The sequence below is a fragment of the Triturus cristatus genome, chromosome 11 (genome assembly GCF_964204655.1).
Source record: "Triturus cristatus chromosome 11, aTriCri1.1, whole genome shotgun sequence".
NCBI classification, from domain to species: Eukaryota; Metazoa; Chordata; class Amphibia; order Caudata; family Salamandridae; genus Triturus; species Triturus cristatus.
In genome coordinates, this window is record NC_140594.1 from 222,457,538 (window position 1) to 222,476,960 (window position 19,423).

At 45.4% G+C, this 19,423-nt stretch overlaps 1 protein-coding gene across 4 annotated transcripts in view; it reads right to left on the reverse strand.

Annotated features, from left to right (window-relative positions):
- Nucleotides 1-19,423, reverse strand: part of TRPV4 (transient receptor potential cation channel subfamily V member 4) — a 601,330-nt gene that overhangs the window by 370,535 nt on the left and 211,372 nt on the right. The window contains exon 1 of one of the 4 annotated variants that reach the window (XM_085636143.1): nucleotides 13,373-13,524. The exons of the other annotated variants lie outside the window; for them this stretch is intronic. Within the exon in view, the coding sequence (XP_085492269.1) occupies nucleotides 13,373-13,410 (38 nt within the window). The 5' untranslated portion in view covers nucleotides 13,411-13,524. Of the gene's footprint in view, nucleotides 1-13,372; nucleotides 13,525-19,423 lie in introns of those variants that run through there. 4 annotated transcript variants of the gene reach the window in all.

The window sequence follows — 19,423 nt, forward strand, 5'->3', positions numbered from 1 at the left end:
GCATATGACAGATAAAATAAAAAATAACAATAGAAAATAGAAAAAACTGCCCCTTTGTGTATGTTTGCAATTTTAAAGATTTTATTTAAATTACAAGTTCCTGCCAGACATCTAAAGCTTTCATGCCAGATCTAAAATATTCTTTGATGTACACATAGGGTTAAATTACAAATATGTTCAGATTTTCAGTTGGCTAACAATATACAAACCCTCCTAGGAGGACCTATTTCCATAATGCAAATGTTCTTCTCCCAGGATCAGTCAAAGGGAGGAAACCAATACTAAAGCCCTTACCTACCTACTTTAGTAATTTTTGAGATGTTATATAACAAAATACCTGTCTACAGGCTTTCCCAACGTACAATAATAAAACACCTGTATACGCATATTGGCTTGAACGTATGCTTTCTCAATAAAAAGGTCAGGCCTATTGTCATAACTTTTCAAAATAAAAAGATCAGATGGATGGCATTAGACACAATTTCTTGCACTAAACCAATCAGGCCAATTGAGTTTATCAATGGCTTGCAAAAATAACCAATTCAGGTCTTCTGTATTGAGCATATTTTTACTAATCTGTTCGCACTACAGTTGATAAAACAATGTACAACCTGTCCTAAAAAGAACTAGCAATTATCATACAGTGTAAATCTTCTTCCCCCAGCATTTGTCATCCTGGGTCATCAAAACAACAATCCTTGAAATTGAATTTTACAAAGCACCAGTCTAGAGGTTTTGACACAGTAGAATAACAATTCTCTCTTAAAAGACAAGTAGATTTAGCATAAGCTTTTCACAATAAATGTGTCACAACTACTGCCTTTGTTGCAGCCTAACTTTTCCCAAAGAACCAATTAGGCTTATAGCCTTGATCATTAGCGTGTCATCATAACCAACTCAGGACTACTGTATGGAACATAATCCCTCCAATGCCAGGCGTCTTTTTCCGCAGAAGCACGCCCCTTCTGCCCAACCAAACGTTTTAGAAACAAGCATTGTAAAGCCGATAGAAAATGCATTTGCGACCTACTGACTTTGCAGTGTTTTTAGCCATGCTGTATAGAATTCCAATGCTGTGCAGGTAAGTAAAAGTTTTTTAACCCCTTGTGTGCCCATGACGAGCTGGACTCGTCATGGGCCGCGGTTGCGCTGTGCCCATGACGAGTCCAGCTCGTCATGAACCCCGCCCGCTAATGTAACGGCCAGCACAGGGCGGGGAAAGGGCGTGGCACACAAGGGGTTAAAACCCTTTAACGCTGCCACCAACCTAATTTTGTAGGCCGGCACACAATGCTTTCATGTGCCTACAAAATGACATGCCCACTTTTTGTTCTTTTTAGTAACCAATCCGAGTTCGATCAGTAACTAAAAAGAAAAGAAAATGCGCAATAGCGATTTAAAAAAAAAATAATAATAATTAAAGGTGGGTGGGGTTAAGCAACGGAAGACAGAAGTAGGGTGCTGAATCAACATGGGGTTTGGTGAAAGTAACACTGGGCGCTGGACAGGGGAAGCAATAAAAGAGAGAGAAGGAGGGCACGGGTGTGTGGAAGCAAATGAGCGAGTGCAATAGTTAGGGAACGGGGAGAAGCACACAGAAGATACGAGAGCAAGGGACAGAAGAGAGGGGAGAAAAGTACATGAAGCAGACAGCTTGAGAAAACATGTCCTCTCACGGAGTGCTTAACACAGAAGAAAACAAGTAGTGCTTTAAAAGCAAGCAGATTAAGTAGAAATACGAGCTAGTGAAGATATGGTAAAAAGGCAATGCTCCATGGGAGGGACAGACACAAGAGTGACAAGCTGGGACATGAATAAACAAGCATTGGCATAGCCAATAGGTCTTGCCTTTGGGACCTTATAAGTGTTTAGCTATGCAACAGTTGCATAACTAAATACTTATAAGGTCCCAAAAGCGAGCCCTATTGGCTATGCAAAGCGGCCCTGCGGAAAGTGAAAGTGATCGCATTTACGATCAAACATCAAAGCGGCCTGGACGTGGTGGGGATGGTGCTCGATATGGACGTGGTGGGGATGGTGCTCGATACTGACCTGTCTGTTAGGATGTTTTATTCTGTGTGTGGTTATGTACCAAAAATGCCAATAAAAATATTTTTTTAAAAAAACATCAAAGCGGCCGTGCGGCCGTGAAAGTAATTGCAGTAAAGCGCGGCGCCCGTGCACATGCACTGTAGCTCTATGCTGGCCTGGTAGCACTTTTTGGAGCCCTCTCAATAAGTCTCGCCAGACCAGCGCATGCGCTGGGTCAGGCGAGACCTAAAAAACTTGAGTGGCCAGAAAGCTAACAAATGATCAGCAATGGGCAGGCTCAAGCCCCTCTAAGTTCTTGGTAGGCTACAGTAGGTCTTGTAACAGACAGCACAAGTGCTGTCTAGTAGTCTCGACCCATAAGTTATCACCATATTGGCAGAAGCTAAGTGCCTCTCTCAGTACTGAATCTTAAAGTTTTTTCTGGAGACCATAACAGTTCAGGCGACAGCTGCGCTGTCAAGCCAGACATTTAAAAAAATGTACTGACCAATATACATCTTTCTAAATAAGCTTTTGTTTAAATAAACTAAGAAACAACAACCTATGCTCAACACAGCAGAGACTGCAAGACACATTTTTCCTTTGATGTGGGTTTACTGATTTTTGTCACCATGCAATTAACTCTGCCTACACTGATGACATAGTACTGAGGGCAATGTATGTTTTCTCAAACCATCTAAGTGGAAGGTTTGTACCTGGCATGAGAGGCGATGGACAAAGTGCTCTAATTTTGTAATTTATGTTCCTTCAAGCTCCCTAGTTATTCTACCTTTACCAGCACATGACGTTCAATTAGAAGGTGACAGAGTACAGAGACCGGGCAGCACAGACTACATGGCTTCTCCTTTATTAAATAAGAGAACCGCTTCCAGAGGGCCTGCTCCCTCCACGTCTCAGCCTCTGCAGTAATTAAACAAATCAGATAGTGAAACGGGTTCCTCTTGGACCCTATATTCATGAGCTTAACTTTACAGACAAAAACACTGAACAGTGACTGTAAAAACTAAGGGTGTCGTTTTTTTTTTTTACTCTTGCACTCCTTAATACTGTTTGCTTTTTCAAGGATTATGTCTTTATGTAGTTTGCGTGCAGCCTCTCCTATAGCTCTTCATGTGAACCGAGTCATCCCTAGGTGTCTGTTAGAGTTCAGGTTGTGAGTAGGTGCTAATAATGGACAACAATCTAGAGCTTTGAAGCTGAGCTGGAAGGCAGTGCGAGTTTCTCACAGTAAGTCATAAATTTGTTCAGAATACATGCCCATTCAATCCTTGGCCTCTCGGCAGATAGCACAGAGCAATGGTCATTGTGCCATTTAAAATAATGTGATTCTCTGCAAAAATGGGTAAAGGAAGTATGCAGTTGTCAAAACATTGACGGGGTGAAAGTAAAAGAAAATGCAGTGCTTACAGGTGAGTGGGTGCGTTGTGTTGGTTGTATGATGGAGCCATGAATGCGTTTTAACACCCATGTCTTTACAACTCGGGTACCATTACCACGCGTTACCTTTACCATGCAGGATTTTAAAACAATTATGCTTTTATCATGTATGTTTTTACAATGAATTTCGTTGTAAAGGTATAAATGGTAAAGGCATATGCGTGGTAATAGTTTTTCCCCAAAAACAAAAACCACCTCTCTCCCAGGCCCGAGCCCTAAAACCAGCTCCTGGCTCAACCCCCCCTTAGTCCCCAGCCCAAAACTAGGACCACAGCACAACCCTGCTTCACCTTGCTCTCCCCAAACCCAATCCCACTCCTGGCCGTTATCTAGAAACCTACTCCCGATCTCAATCCTGGACCTGAGCCCTAAACCCGGCCCCTGGCGCAACACCACCCACCCCCGCCCTTAAAAAAACCCACCCCAGCCCTGAACCCTTAAGCCAGACTCGGTGCTGCGCCAGCCCTAAAACCCCTCCCCCGCCCTAGCCCTTAGCCCTAAAACCAACTCCCGATCCTAATCCCAGCCCTAAGCCCTAAAAGGCCCTTGTGTGCATTCCCCATACCTATGGCAGGAAAAGGAGGAAGAAGGTCGTACTGACAACCAGGTCTTCCTTTTTAGGTCTCGCCTAGCGAAAGCAGCGCATGCGCTGCACTCGCTATTGCGAGTACCTTTTGGAATCAATTTGCCGAGGGCTTGAATGCACATGTCTGCATGGACAAACATGGCTGCTCTTGCCATTTGTCCATAGCAGACAGCATGTGTGTGCCCGTGGGACAGTGGACCGTCCGCCGCCATCTTGCGAAGCTTTCGTTGCCATAGCAACGAAAATGAAGCTTCGCGTATGCAGCTTGTTTTACATCTCTCAAATTGTTTCTTTAGTCAGCTCTCTGTTTCTTTGAGCACCCGGTTGGAAGTCGAAGCTGTATGGCTACATTTGCGTCTCCAATCCTCTCATTTCCGCATTTCAACGTGACGTACATTATTTTGAAGCGGAGGTCTCCTGCCTGGCGAAGGGAGACTTGTATTTAGAGGACAGGAGCCCTCCAGTGCGGGATGGGAGATTTCTCACTGTTGCACAGGACACCTTCCGTTCAGGACAGGAGACCCTCTGCCGGGCCGGAGACTTCTCTGTGGGAAAGAACCGCCCCCCCTCGGTGGCACAGGAGACCCCAGCCATTGGATACCCTGCGCGGGACACAGCACTTTACACAGGACAGGGGAGAACCCTCCCCCTTTTTAGGATCGGAGACCACTCGTAGATCAAGAGACCACGAGGGACAGGAGATCTCCTTCCTCTTCTGCTCAGGGGAGCATGCAGGGGAGGGACCCCCCCTCACAGGTCAAGAGACCTCCGCCACAGGTGCGAGGAGTACCATGCCAGCATGCCTGCCTGCACCCCCCTCCTCCTGGCCTGGACCCTGCAGGTCTGCTCCCTGGAGACGGGGACTCCCACAGGTCAGTGCGCAGGGCTTGCCTTTGGGGCCGGGAGTGAGGGGGTTGAGCGACAGACTTTTTGATCTTGTGTCGTGCCTAGTGGAATTCACCGCACAGTTGTGCGTAGTGAACATCTTACAACCACTTTGTCCTGACCCTCTCACAAAGTGGTTGTGACCTGACTCTCTCACCACCCCCATCGACCCCCTTCCCCAATCCCCCCAGTCCACCATGAAGGGAGTTTTTGCTGTGATTTAGAAGCCAGTCTGGGGGAAGGGATGTCGGATGAGGGGAAGAGACCTGCTGGGGGAGGGAACAGGGCAATTAAGTCCACTGTATTGTTATTGCGCGTATTTACTACTTATATAGCACACATTCTGACAGTAGATTGGTTTCGCAGTGCTTTCGGATGTCAGGGGGAGGACTACCCAAAGAGGTCAGACCGGTACCATGGGGCGCATCTCCCGGTCTGTAACTCGTTTCTTAGTCCCGGTGGACCACTGTGAACATGACAAAGTTGCCCGGGAGCAGCGGTTGCCTTAAGTCAGTGTGGGGGGGACGGACGGTCCATACTGTCACCTGCACTGTGTCTAGCGGGACATGGGCGACTGAGCCCACTCTAGGCGCTTTCTGGCTTTGCAAGTGCTGGGACACGGGCTGGGAGTGACGGGTTCCTGTTTCTTGACTACGGCAGGTGGTTTGCTCAGCGGGGATGTCAGAGTGAGAGGCTTTCGCTGGCTCGGACCCCTACAAGCTGTAGGTCCTTGGATGGAGAGGACCCCTCACGTGTGCTGTGTGCCAACACACTGTAGGTGCGCACGAGCTGTTGCAAGGCTGGAATGCCTGGCATTCCGTGGTCAGGGGGCCTTCGAGTGTGTCCCATCGTATGGTCTCTGGGGGCGAGTTGTGTGGTCAGGAAACATGTAGTCTGGCCCAGGAGCACATCCGTGGTCAGGTCCCTCCAAGCACCATAGTCTGGACCCTGGGTGCTCAGCCCACCACATAGGAGCCCGTTCCATGCTCTGCCCCCAGGGGTCGTGTTACATAGTCTGGGCCCTGAGAACACAGTTCACAACCTGTCCCCTAGGAGTACAGCGCAGTGTGCGCCCTGATAGCAACGTCTACAGTCCGTCACCTAGGGCATAACTCACAGGGCACTGCCTGGTAGGCACCTAGGCGCAAGCTCCGTGGTCTAACCCCTGGGATCGTGTCCCATACTGTAGTCCCGGAGTGCACAGCTCACGGCCTGTCCACTAGGATTAAGTCGCATGGTGTTGCCCCTATGTCCATGATACTTAGTACAGCCCCTTGGAGCGGCGCCCATAGTCTGGTCCCGGGGAGCACAGTCCACGATCGATAGACAGTGTCTCCCCCTGGGAGCACAGCCTGCCATCTCTGCTACCAGAGATCGTGTTGCGCTGTGTTGTCACTAGGTTCGTATTGTGAGGTCTGGTCCCCGGGAGCATGTCCCATAGCTGGCCCGGAGATCACAGCTCACAGTCTGTGGCTGACTGCATGATCCGTGGTCTGGTGCCTGGGAGCACAGTCCACAACCGATAGCCCGGGGGTCATGTTACACAGTCTGCTTCCTTGAGACACACCCCACAGCATGGCCCGGCCAACAAAGCCGGCTCCCTGGGTTCGCTTTTGCACTGTCAGCTCTTGTGGATGGGGTCGCACAGTCCAGTCCCTGGGAGTACGTTCCACATTGTGGTGTCCCGGAGCAGAGGCGCGCCTCAGCACGTTCCGCCTTTACGTCCTCTGGGGCGTGTTGCACAGAGAGTGTCCCACAAGCCGGTGCTATATGCCAGGTCCCTGCAGTGAGTTGCGCGGTGGAGGTCCATATGACCCTGGTGCCCGGCCCAGGTTCCTGTGAGCACCACAGCAGGGACTAATGAGGGCAGTTTACAGCCTGGCACCGTGTAAGCGTGGTCTGTCACTAGGGCCCTCCCTTGCCCTCTGCACTTGTGTTCTGTATCATCATGGTCGGTAGTTGGGCCGTATAAGCCATTTGTGTATCGGTGCCCGTATGACCGTACTCTGACTTTAGGGTCTGTATAAGAGTGAATGGAGGCGCTGGGTATCCGCTGCTTATTAGAGGTTTGCTCTGTGGCTGGTGACGGGCCTGTGTATGGAAGTGTTCTGGGGTCACTGAAGCCATTGCCTTAGTCTGAGTCCACATAATCCTGCTCTGTGCTTAGGTGCTGTTTAACACTGCTCTCTAGTGCGACTGTATGAGTAGGATCTCTGACTGGCCCCCATAAGTGCATGCTCTGTGATAGGGAACCAGGACTCCATTGGCCATCTGGGTTATGGGAACCCCCGCCGGGCTAATGACTAAGGGTTGCTTTTTGTATGTGTGTGAGATCATCCTCTACGCAGCTTGGCACATAGCCCAGTGGAACACGTGCCATGTATACGTAGAGATGTAAATGCCCCCCGAAAATCCTCCTGGAGATGGTAGGGACCGTTGCTCGGGAAAATATTGGACTACATCTTACCCACCACTAACGGGTACCTAAGAAATGGGTTCTGTAGTCAAGTTCATTTTAACCATGCTTGGTCTTCGGGTTCCGTGCAGGCATCTTCTGTGATCTCCTTCCTTACCAGTGTGCTCTTTAGACCTAGCTTTAATCACGACGCATCATTGTGCGCTCTCTGTTAAACCATAGCTGTATACCACGGCTTCCCCTGAAAGTTGTGTTTTTAAACCTTCCAAATGTGCACTCTTCCAGTCGGAAACTTTCTTTGTGGGGGTATTTGCTCAAGCACATAGAGGACACGGTGCGCTGTACACAGTCTCATGCCTGGCTGGAGCTTTCAGTAGCTCGCCCACCTCTACCACAGATAAGCCTTATAAATGATACATATATTAACCCTTTCGACGCGCATGACGGAACGGTTCCGTCACGCACGTCGGTTGGGCTGTGCTTATGACGGAACCGTTCCGTCATGGCCCCGCCCGCGCTCAGAACCTTCAGCGTGGCGCGGAAATCCGCGCCGCGCTGAAGGGGTTAAAGATGGGGTTTGCATCATGTTTTTTTTCTTGAATTTTGAGGGGAGTTGCATCCCTAACATTGGCAGAACGTGCCAGCTAAACGGCACTGCGCAGTCTGTGGCATGTGGCATGCCAGCATTTCAAGTATTAGTTTTGGCTGTTTGAATTTAATTGTGCAATCACAGACGCTGGAACAGTATCCAGAGTGAGGTACCTAACAATTTATAAAATACAGATATTTTCTTCAGAAAATTGATAATCCCGCGTGTTACCTGCATCACACAAGGCAGTGTTTCCAGTATAACATCGGAGAGGCGTCAGTGGGTCCGGGTTCCCACCCTGCTATACAAAACCATTAGCAAAGCAAATGGCTTTAACTTAATCAAAGGCGAGACCTATTGCATTTTCAATGCTTGTTTTTTAAGCAAAGTCTGACGTCTATCCCTTCTCTGGTTTCTTCCAGGTGGCAGCTAAATGAGGTAAGGACGGTGATTACCTTTACCACGCATATGCCTTAACCCTGTACCATGCATTTGCCTTTACCGTTCATATCTTTACAGCTTAATTTGTTGTAAAGGCATGCGTAGTAAAGACATAATTGTTGTAAAATCACGTGTGGTAGAGGCAGTCACTTGGTAAAGGTAGTCAGGTTGTAAGTGCCACGTTGTAAGTGCCGCGTTGTAAACGTATCGCATAGTAACAGCAGCGCTGTAATGGCAGTTTCCCCTTAGTGCATGTCTGGGTGTGGTGAAGTGAAGGCGAGGAAAGGAAATACAAGCAGGAGAGTAAAAAGTGTGCTAAAGAGGAAAGAGACTAGGTGTGAGCCAGGCAGATGGAGGATTTCAGAAAGATGTGGCAAGAAAAGGGGCATACGTGTCTAACAGAAAGACTGTAAAGTAAAGTGATGGGAAGGGAAGAACGAGAGTGATTGAAACACCCCAAATACTACAAAACCTTTCAAAGACCTTATAACGATTATTTCACAGCCTCATATTTCCAACATTTAAACATTTGTATTTCTGATTAGTCACAAAAATCGTTGTTACGCATTTATCTGATGTTGCTAACAAGCACGGGCAACGCTAATAGGTTGGCCTTATTTTAGATGTCTGTCTGTTACTTTGTGAATAAGAGAACACTCAGAGAGGCACTAAAACACTGGTGGAGTAGTACTCTATGGGAGCTTCCTATCTAGCAGCAGAAGGCATAAGGAAAAGTCACTGTACCGCAATGCAACTCTTAAACTGTTGTAGAGAAGTGTGCACACTTTCCACATTTGAGGGAGAGGAGCATAGAAATTGCAACAGGTTTTACAAGGTGTCAGGAGTCATTCTTAAACAACTTGGCAGCTGTGCACCCCCTTGAAGCAAAAGAGAAAATTTAAGTAAAGATTTGGAAATATACACCCAACAAGGGTGGTGGCTGCGTTCACCTTTACGGAAACAATACAGTGAATGATACATTAAACATGGGTGAAATTCCTAGCACACAGATCTAAGGCTGCATCATGCCAGGTGTCCTGCTTTGTCCAGCATTCTTGCACATGTAGAGTATATATATATATACACACACATATATATATATATATATATATATATATATACATACACACACACACATATATAAACACACACACATACATACACACACACACACACACACACACGTTTTCTATTATCAATTCAGGACTATTTAAACAAGTACAAGAAAGCAATGAGTGGGAAGGGCTATTAAAGCTACCGTGGTGAAGTCTAAGATCCAAGCACATTACCCATGGATAGGAATGATACACTTTTTTATTTTATTTGTTTTAATTGGTTTTTAGCGAACATGTTCATTAATAATCAGCTTATCTTTGCTGCAACATGCAGCGACAGAGGGTATTGTTCGTCACATGCTCGTTCATTATTGCACAGTTGATGTTTCAATGAGTACATTCGTCTGATTTCTGACACATGCTTTGCTTTTACAATGACACTGTATATATCTAATACAGCTGGAACATGTGTGCGCTCTTTGCATGGTATGCGACATTTGAGGGTCAGCTCAGAGTAGATGGGTGTGCTGAGCTGTTCATGTTGTGGTAACTGAGGATATAGTGCATCAAACTTGGGTTGGGGTGCTCCCGGCATGTTTACTTGTATGTGAAGAATGATACACTTTTTAGGTGGTTTGCCGGGTTGATTTTTCATACTGAATGAGGCTTGCAATGTGTAATTCTGTACATACTGGGCAGCACCCACTCCAAGGTCTTTAGGATGGACCTGTCAGGGTCTCCTAATTGTAAAATGCAGCAGACTCTTGTCTTGGCACCATAACTCACGCGCTATGGCAAGTTCTGTTATTGGAGACCTCGCCTCAGTGACTAGAAAGAGACATTCTCATAGTCTTCTAGCTAGAACCATGAAGAGCCCTTAACTGGGTGACCCCAAGAGGCCAGACAAAATATTAGGATAGACCCTGCAAACAGAGCCTGCCAGGTGAGGGGCAAGGTGGAAAGGCCATGTCCAGAGGGCTCGAAGTGTCGAAAGCTTAGCGAAGACGCGGATTGAAGATCACGCCCAATGGAATCGGACTCTCAGGGTACTTAAGCAGGGCGGATTCAAGGCCAGGCCCAGAGAGCTCTCTGGATGCGCTGTTGAGCACAACGCCTGGCAAAGGCCAAGCCCTGTACCAACAGCACTCTGTGTACTGCTGATGAGGGTTCAGCAAACCTTCCTACTCTGTACAGGTCCAGCTGAAGGCAGTCCCTGCATGCAAAGCCTGCTCAGAAAGGATGCAGGAGAGTCTGGCCTCTGCCCTCCCACTCAGCACGGGCCATGAACAAATGCCAGCCCCTGCAGCCAGGCCACGGGTGTAGGAAAGTAGAGCCTCTTCAGTGATGCAAAAGGTGAGTTCATTGGATAGGAGATATCACCAATAATATCATGCGTGTTTTCATCTGTGACATCATGTATGAGGTCATTAACCATACATTTGGGGAGCTATGGTTGCAATGTTCACCTTTATGGGTGAATTTCTGTCATCTGTAGGTTTTGTATCATAATAAACACAACTTACCTCAACTGATGTTTCTTACCAAAAAACTTTGATGATTTATATAATAATAGGCGCTATTTTCCAATCTTGGAAAAGCCCAGTCAGCTCCATTAAACCAAGCAATAGAAGGGGAGAAATAAAAAGGTCTAAAACCTGAAGAGAGATAAAAAAAAAAAAAAAAAAAAATAAAACTCATGGCATCACATGATAACAATTGGAACTGACTAATTAGATGTCTGCTTGGAGACTGCTAGGAAACGATAGCCTCAGTTACTCTACACAAACCAGTTATCTCACACACAGTATATTGAGGGGAAAGGTTGCATCTGCACTACAAATATTGTTTCTTGCAGATTGCAAATCAACCAACATTGAGTGGAACTGCCTCCCCCTTTCCTCTCTGTGTAGTCACTCATCTTAGTAGACCACCATGACAATATATACATGCAATTGGTACACAGAACTGGAAAGCGCTATGAGACGGTAGTAATGTCCTATACAAACGCACATGCCCGGTATGGTGTAGTAGGATCTTAAATGCTGCTGAGGGATTTGATGGCGTAATCACCCACAACGACAACAGCCAAGTGGTTCGCACGTGCAACCACCTCCCATTAGTGGTAACAGTGCCAAGTTCTCATGTGTACTTCACCTCGTTGAACAGAGACACCAGGCCTTGCTGATGGAGGTACGATTGGAGCCCTTCATCCTGTGTACCCAAAACAGGTTATTACAAAGATGGATGGATGGATAGATAGATAGATAGATAGATAGATAGATAGATAGATAGATAGATAGATAGATAGATAGATAGATAGATAGATAGATAGATAGATAGATAGAGGTTTTTAAACCGGAGAATGACAGCCTTCAATTATTAAAGTTCAAGTGAGAAATAATGTCTCTGTCCCACACAGTGTGATAGATACATTTTAATGATTAGTGCGTAATTTCGTATAGCCACTAAGTAGTTTGAAACCACTTGTGGTAGCTTAGGCTCTTACTGGATTTTTTCACTGGCAGGAATGGAACGTGTAACTCCCTAATCATATTTGAAAATCCAAATTTACCAGATCTACAATGTAAAATGCTGGCGACTTAAACGTAGGACTGGACGAAGGTTTTGCCTGTATTGCGGTGTTTATGGAAGCGATATCTGGTCATGTAACCCTGGCATCCCAGACAGCAGCACGCCTCAATATGGACCCGAAGAAGTTCGACCACATCTCCCCAACCGTGAGAGAGCTATAAAAGCTCCCGCTCTCGGCTCAACGTTTCCAAGAGCAGATGCATCACCTACAAGGGATTCCAAAACAATACAGCGGCAAACCTGCCCAATAATCTAATCACTCCCCGTGGATACTGAAAAAAGGACAAGAAAAATATAAATCTGAAGAAGGGCCTTGTCCATCTTCACACCCTGGATCTGGAACAGCATGCACACGGATATCCCAAATGCCGCAGCCCACCTGCAAGCCACAAAGATGAACACACTTCTTTTTAGGGAGCATTCCCTACTGACAGGTATCAAGTTTTCAGACTGGGTTTTCCTTTTCACAGATCCTTTTTTTTAAAAATCAGCAAAAGACTACAACTCCCAGAATCCACTGGCTTGGCAAATAAGAGTCCAAGATTAGAATCAGGAAGATCTGCTTAGGGGAGTGAACCGTCAGACCCGTTTATTCCTGTAAAGAAACTGCAACAGGGCAGGTATACGTTTGTTTTGTTTTTAAATTAAGAGGTTGTTTGCACAGTCTGGGCCTAAGGATATAAACCGTGTATTTGAACACTGAAGAGGGGAGTGGAGAGCTCAATTTTGAAGCATGGCGGAAAAGGTAAATTCCTCTGAAGCTTACTATTAAAAAAAAAAACACCACAAACGAAACTCGCACAAGAGGTGAAAGCATCATCGCCTCCAGTTCTGAGAAAGGGGAGGGAGGGAGTCCAGTTACCCCACCACAGCCTTCCTCCAGTGTAGCAGTGGTTTGAAATGATAATGCACAATACGAATACAATCACGAGAATGGGGTTCAGTTCCCAGGCTAACAAGGTTGTCAAAGGAATTCTCGGATTTCATCGTGCCATGAACAGGCTTCCTTCCTTCCACGAAGAAAACTTTCAACTTTTGTCACTATATTGTTGTTCTTGCACAACATCTTTGCCGAGATAAAGGGATGGGCGTATCCATTTTTGCACGACGAGGGGTGCAATGAAACTGGGTCTTCTTAGTGAACACACTCAGTGACTGAGTATTTCGGCGTCAGGTGGGGAGGCCCACAAATAAAACAGAAAAGTGGAGAGGAAAAAAAAAACCGCAAGTCCAAATCTAACCCGGAGTGCATATAGACTCAAATGCATGCGGGATAAATCGAAAATACAATTTACGCGGGTAATTTTGTTTCCACTTACCCATGCTTACTTCCGCGCAGTGCTTCAGTGAACGCCATTGGTGAGACAAGCCCGGAGAGCAGGCTGAGTCAGGACGCCTGCTGGAAGTGGATTCTGGTACGTGTGGGCTTGCACATAGCTTTCAATGAAGCTTCCACAGTCCCACCAAAGAAAGGCGGGTTAAAAAAGCCGAGCTCCCAAAAAAAAAAAAAAGCCCGAGTCCCATCATTTCTACAGCATGTTGAGAACAACAATGAAGGATCTGCTGGACAAATGCTTTTCTTATTTGGTAGAAGGACTTCCTACGAGCTGCTCGGCCTCTCCCCTCCCACGCCCCCACCTGGATCTACCAACTGCAGACAACACAGCGGTGATGTACAGTTGACAAGTTTTCCAACAGCACTTGAGCGGTTCAGATATTTTTTCTTCGCATTCTTATTTAAATCCAGGCCTTTAAAGAAATTTTAAAAAAGTGTCTATAAATGCGCATGGCCAAATATTCGTGACCATGAGTTATTTGCAGTTGTGTGGCCTATGTAATTAAGGGCGTGGCCTAAATGAAGATACTCTAGAATCCTGTGTCTCACAAATTCCAAAAGTAAGCATGCTGCCTGACAGGAAGGTGCAAGGACACCATGGCCATGACTTAGCCCAGCCCAGCAAAAAAAAAAAAAACACTAAATATAAGGCTGAATGAGAAATACACCCAGCGACCAGTGGGGAAAAGCCATGTGTTCCATTTGAGCAAGAGTCTGATTCACATTTCGCTCTTTCCTCTTGAGACCCAAACTCGCATCTCTGTAGCGGACCCAGCACTGCTGAGCTGACAGAGTCCTTTCTTTCACAAATACATTATTTCCCTTCCCACCCGATGCAGGACCCAGAATGGACACAGTGCCACCTGCTCCCGTAGCTGCAAACAAACAAAGTGGGACTTGCCAGCAGGCTCCATGGTTCACCATTTACCAGTGCAGTGTGCATGTAGAAAGAGGCCAGAAACACACACGTTATAATTGAGGCTCCCAGATTTCCGAACAATGTCTTTCCTGTTTGTATTTATTTGTAGAAATACTGAAAATTGTGCTTTTTTGTGAAATCCTCTCCATGCTGTCTTTCATGAATTTGGGGCAAAATCTGAGCAGATAGAATGGAGAGTTACAAACCAGGATCAGATTTTCTTAAATTAAAGGTATATGTTAACATATAATTGTAATAGAACACTAATATGCACCTGTGAGTGTAGTGTTTTGTTATATACGGCTGCTTAATTTGCTATAAAGTGACAGGCATCCACGTATGAGTGCACGCCTAAGAGTTAAATCAACATGGAAATGTACCATTTTACGACTCCATTTATCCTCAAAACACAAAATGAATGTGGATAAATACCAATAAGACAGCCCAAAAATAAATATGGATAAATACAGAGAGAAATGTTAAAAAAAATGAATACAATGAAACCGGGAGCCCTAATTATAATGGAGTGCTTTGCAGAAAAGAAAAAAGTAGTGCTTGAAAAGCAAGCAGTGGAATCAACGATGTCAGCCAATCAAACTACTGTGTAAAGAGGAAATACTCCATGGGTGGGACAAACACAAGATTGACAAGCTGGGACACGAATAAGAAGCAAGTAAATAGGAGTGACAAGGAAAGCCAGCCAACAGTAAGTAAGCAATGGGTGGGTCCGAATTCTATGTTCTTGGTAAGCCACAATAGGTCTTGCAACAGACTGTTTAGCAGGCTTGACCTAAAAAGGGACCTTCACTTAAAACCAGCCACTGTATCTCTCTGCTTCCTTTCTATCAAATAACAATGTTCTTACTCTCCATCCTCTACATACCTTGCTCTCTCTGAGTGTAGCCTACTGTAAGCCACATGCCTAGGGTGACCAGATGACTTCATGGCACATGGACACCGGCTTTCCAGTCCCGCACTTTCCTTTTACAAGTAATTACTTTCATGTGTCTGGGTGTAATTGGCTCGAAGGAATCAAACTAACCCTCTCCTACCCAGAAGGTGGCAATTTGTTAAATTAAGTGTCAGGACTGAAAAACTGGTGTCCCATAGACATGGAGTCACCGGGCCTCCCAATACATTTCTGTCTGCCTTTTTTTTATTGTGTTTCTGCCATTTACCTACATCTCTCCTTAAAGACCTACATCTTCTTTGAAATATTACCCTGCAACAAAACCTAATCTCCTCTTGCCTATTGTTTCATCCTACCAACCATTAGATGAATTCCTGTGAACTCAAATACCCCCCACCTAATGATCACATCTAACTCTTCTTCATTTCGTCTACCAATGCTAATCCCAGCAAACAAAAATAACCACTGGATTAAGCACTAATCTTGAGTTCCGGTGTAAAATGCTGCCTATCTCATAAGGGGTAGTAAGCACTATAAAATGCAAATTTTATTACAATATAAATCAACGTGATTTTTTAATCTCATTAGAAAATCAGGATGCAAGTTCTAGAATGTAAAGAAAAAACCCTGGGAAGGATAGTCTATTGCATGGAACTTGAAAGCTCTGCAGTGAGCAGCGCTGGCACAAGTGTTACTATGCACCGTCCCTCCATTACAGCAAGAGAATTTGTCTGTGTCGGATATGGGGTCTTTGCTGCTCTGCTCTGAGGAGTTGTAAAGAGAAAGCAGGTGACGTAAAATGGTGTCCTATCGACATGGAGTGATTTGTCAAACCTTACTGTGCCTCTCGCACCAGAAGTGCAGATCTATCCCTTAACCATTGTGAATATCACATGGAAGCAACAGGTTATTCTCAGAAGAGCCATTAACAGAGGAAAGAGCCGAGCATCAAAGTAACCTCAAGGCATGCAGGAGAATGCAAGAAAGACTATGATAAGGGAACCTGGCACATACAAACCCCACATCGGAGGAGATCATTACCGGATCCAACTAAAGCAAGATTCCAGGAGAAGCAGCTGAAGGAATTTCCATTCCTCTTTCCTCAAGAGTTTCAGACTCTTATGAGGAGGAGAAAGAGGAAACGAGGAGCAATTGTAAGCTGGAGTTGCTGGAGCGTTTGTAACACATGGTACTGATGGCTCCAGATTTTTTATATAGTCAGGAAAAATATAGAGAGAAGAAGCAGCAGGAAGTGCCATATAGAAATGGAATTATCCATGATCAATTGGGGAAAGTATTGTTGCAACATGAAAGTGTGAAAGCCATGAAGGATTGGGTAAAACAAAAGGCGTAACTTCCCGTTCTAGAAAAATGGAGACCTAGGATAGAAACTATTTGGTGATGTGTCCATGAATCAAAATACATTTCAGAAATGGTGTTAGAAAAAAGACGGTTGGTAAGTGAAATATTACAGAGCACAGAAACAGAGTTGGAGGTGGAACAGCAAGGCCATCTCCCCAGTCGACTCTCAAAGAGAAAACAGTAAATGTGAGGGTCTGAATTTGTTAAAGACCAAACTCACATTTCAGCATCCTGACCCAGGTAGCCGCACTGGAAGAAAGTCCAACAAACACCTCCCGTGTGAAAGAACAAACTTTGCGTTAGAAAAACACACTGTCCGTGATGTGTCTGTGGACCCGGCAAGAGCACAGAGGTACGACAACTTTAACCACTCATTACCTTAGCTTTACTTCATCCCATGTCTCATCAAAAACATTTCAACCTCTTTCTATTCTCAACCAACGTCATCCCATTCCACCTGAAACCCCTCAACCTCAACTTGAACTGACCCTACTTCAACTGTACCTCTCTCCAACCCTCACCTAAACTCTACCTCCTCAACCAAGCTTCATCTCATCTCAGTCACCTCAAACTCATCTTAACTCAAGGTCACCTCAAAGTCGCCCTTCTTTGCTCTTCCTCTGTCCTAACTGCTCCCCCCCCCCCCCCCAATTTCAACCCAGTTTCTCCCACCACACCAAATTGCTCTGTATCTAGGGTTTACTATGACATTTACAAAGGCTTAGCTCCAGCGGGATGTTTGGGGTGTTACACCCTACTAAAACATGTATTCTGTAGTAAATAGTTGGGTGTGAGTGCTTTCAGTCCGGTAATGTGAAGTGTCTGTTGGATTTCACTAGGAATTTGTACATTCCCGCACTGACAAAAACACACAATCTCTAGCCTAGGTTTTTAGAAAATGTTGATTCATTTGAAAAATATTGTATCTTAAGTACCCCTAAGGAGCCGCCCCCTCGCTCTTTCCAGTGCCCCTTTAGCCCCCCTCATGTCTTGCTTCTCATATAATGTGTATTAACAAGATGTCCTAGCATGATTGGTGGGAAATCTGCAGCTCACACACCCCCAATCATACTGACCAAGCTACGCGCCTGGACATTTTACCCACTACTCCATGTTTCTTTTGGGTAAAAACTCAAACCATAACCATAATGTTTCAAAACAACAACTTAAGAGGGAGAGCCATCTCCACAGTCTCTGTGCCAAGATTAGTAACAGTTTTAAAAGTAGAGTGTAATACAGTTGTTAAAGTGGAGAACAGCATGCTGCTCCTCATACATGCTGACGAAAACATGATAACAACTAAGCAGATCTGTGATGTCAATGAAAGGCTGTATCCCATGCGTGGTACCACTATTTCATGAGTTTGAATATCAGTGCTGCTCTCGGTGTCTCCAAAACCCGACAGAGCACTCTAGTTCTGACTTCCAGGTTGGACATAAGACATCACAACTGGTCCCCAGAGCTAAACACACTATGCAAAAAATGGTTTCAAGAACTTGAAACAGTACATCAGAGGGTTCTCTAGAACTGAACACAACAGCTCAGGCAAGGCCTTCAGAACTAGATAAAATACAACAATGTGGCTGCTAAAACCTGACACATACAATATGGTAGAGGTTCTAAGAGGTTGCCTCCAGTTTGGAATAAGAACATGCCAGATGCGGCCTTGAAACGCAGGAATGAGGCTCAAGGTCCGGAATCTCCAACCTTTTCTGTCTTAAGAGCTACTTATGTTCAATGAAAATCACCCCAAGCTCCTAATGCTGGTGTTGTAATAGTGATCACATCAGACATTACATTAGTGGCCACCAGATACCGTATTGAAGATTGCCAGCAGAGATCACCTCCGTGCATCAGGCATTTTTGCCAGCAGTAATGTAAAAAAGCCTTTGTTAATGTGGAATGTCTGTACATGGATATTGCACAACAGTCATAGCTGCAATGCCCCAGGTAAAAGGTAATAATATTAGTAGTAAGTCTCCCCAACGCTGCTTGATTTGCCACTCAAATACCAGTTTAAAATATATTTTGGAAATTCAACAACTTTTTATCCAGAGATCAGCTTATGAATTCTGAAAAACACATTTTCATCTCAACTACGCAGTTTTCAGCTTGGGCATACATATGGTAATTCAAACAAGCAAAAGTGTCTAATTTAGTAGGCTGGGCTGCACACAGGAGAGCCACTTACAGGTAGCTCAGGACCTACCATTAGCCCTCAAGCTACTTGTTGATAAAGCCTGCCCTAGGTGAAACATCAAAAATTAGACACAGGACAACCATGGCATTTAATTAGAATTTACATTGACAAAGCAAATAGGTTTTACCTATGCAAGAGCTACTGGCTTTGTCAATGTATTTTAGTCTTGTTGTACAGCAACCCGGATGGCAAGGGGGAGGAGTCAAGCAACAAAGATGGGAGGGGAAATCAGAGACACCGCAAGTGCTAAGATGCAGCCGAGTAATAGCGTTTTTTTCTACCACGAATAATGAAAGCGGGGGGGGGGGGGGGGGTTAGCAACAATGATGGGACGAGGGGGGAGGCAAGCAACAACGATGACAAGGGAGCAAACAACAAGAATTGGGGAGAAAACATCAATTGGAGGGCAAACAGCAATGATGGGAGGGTGAAGAGGGAAGGCAAGCAACAATGACGGCAGGTGTAAGGTTTGCAAACAACAACAGCGGCAGGTCTACCAACAACAAGGGCAGATGGAGAGAGTAGAGGCAAGCAACAATAACAGGGGATGGTGCAAACAAAAATGACAAGAAGGCAAGCAACAACGGCGCGAGGGGGACAAGCAACAACAATAGTAGGCAGACAGGTGCAAACAAGGATGATA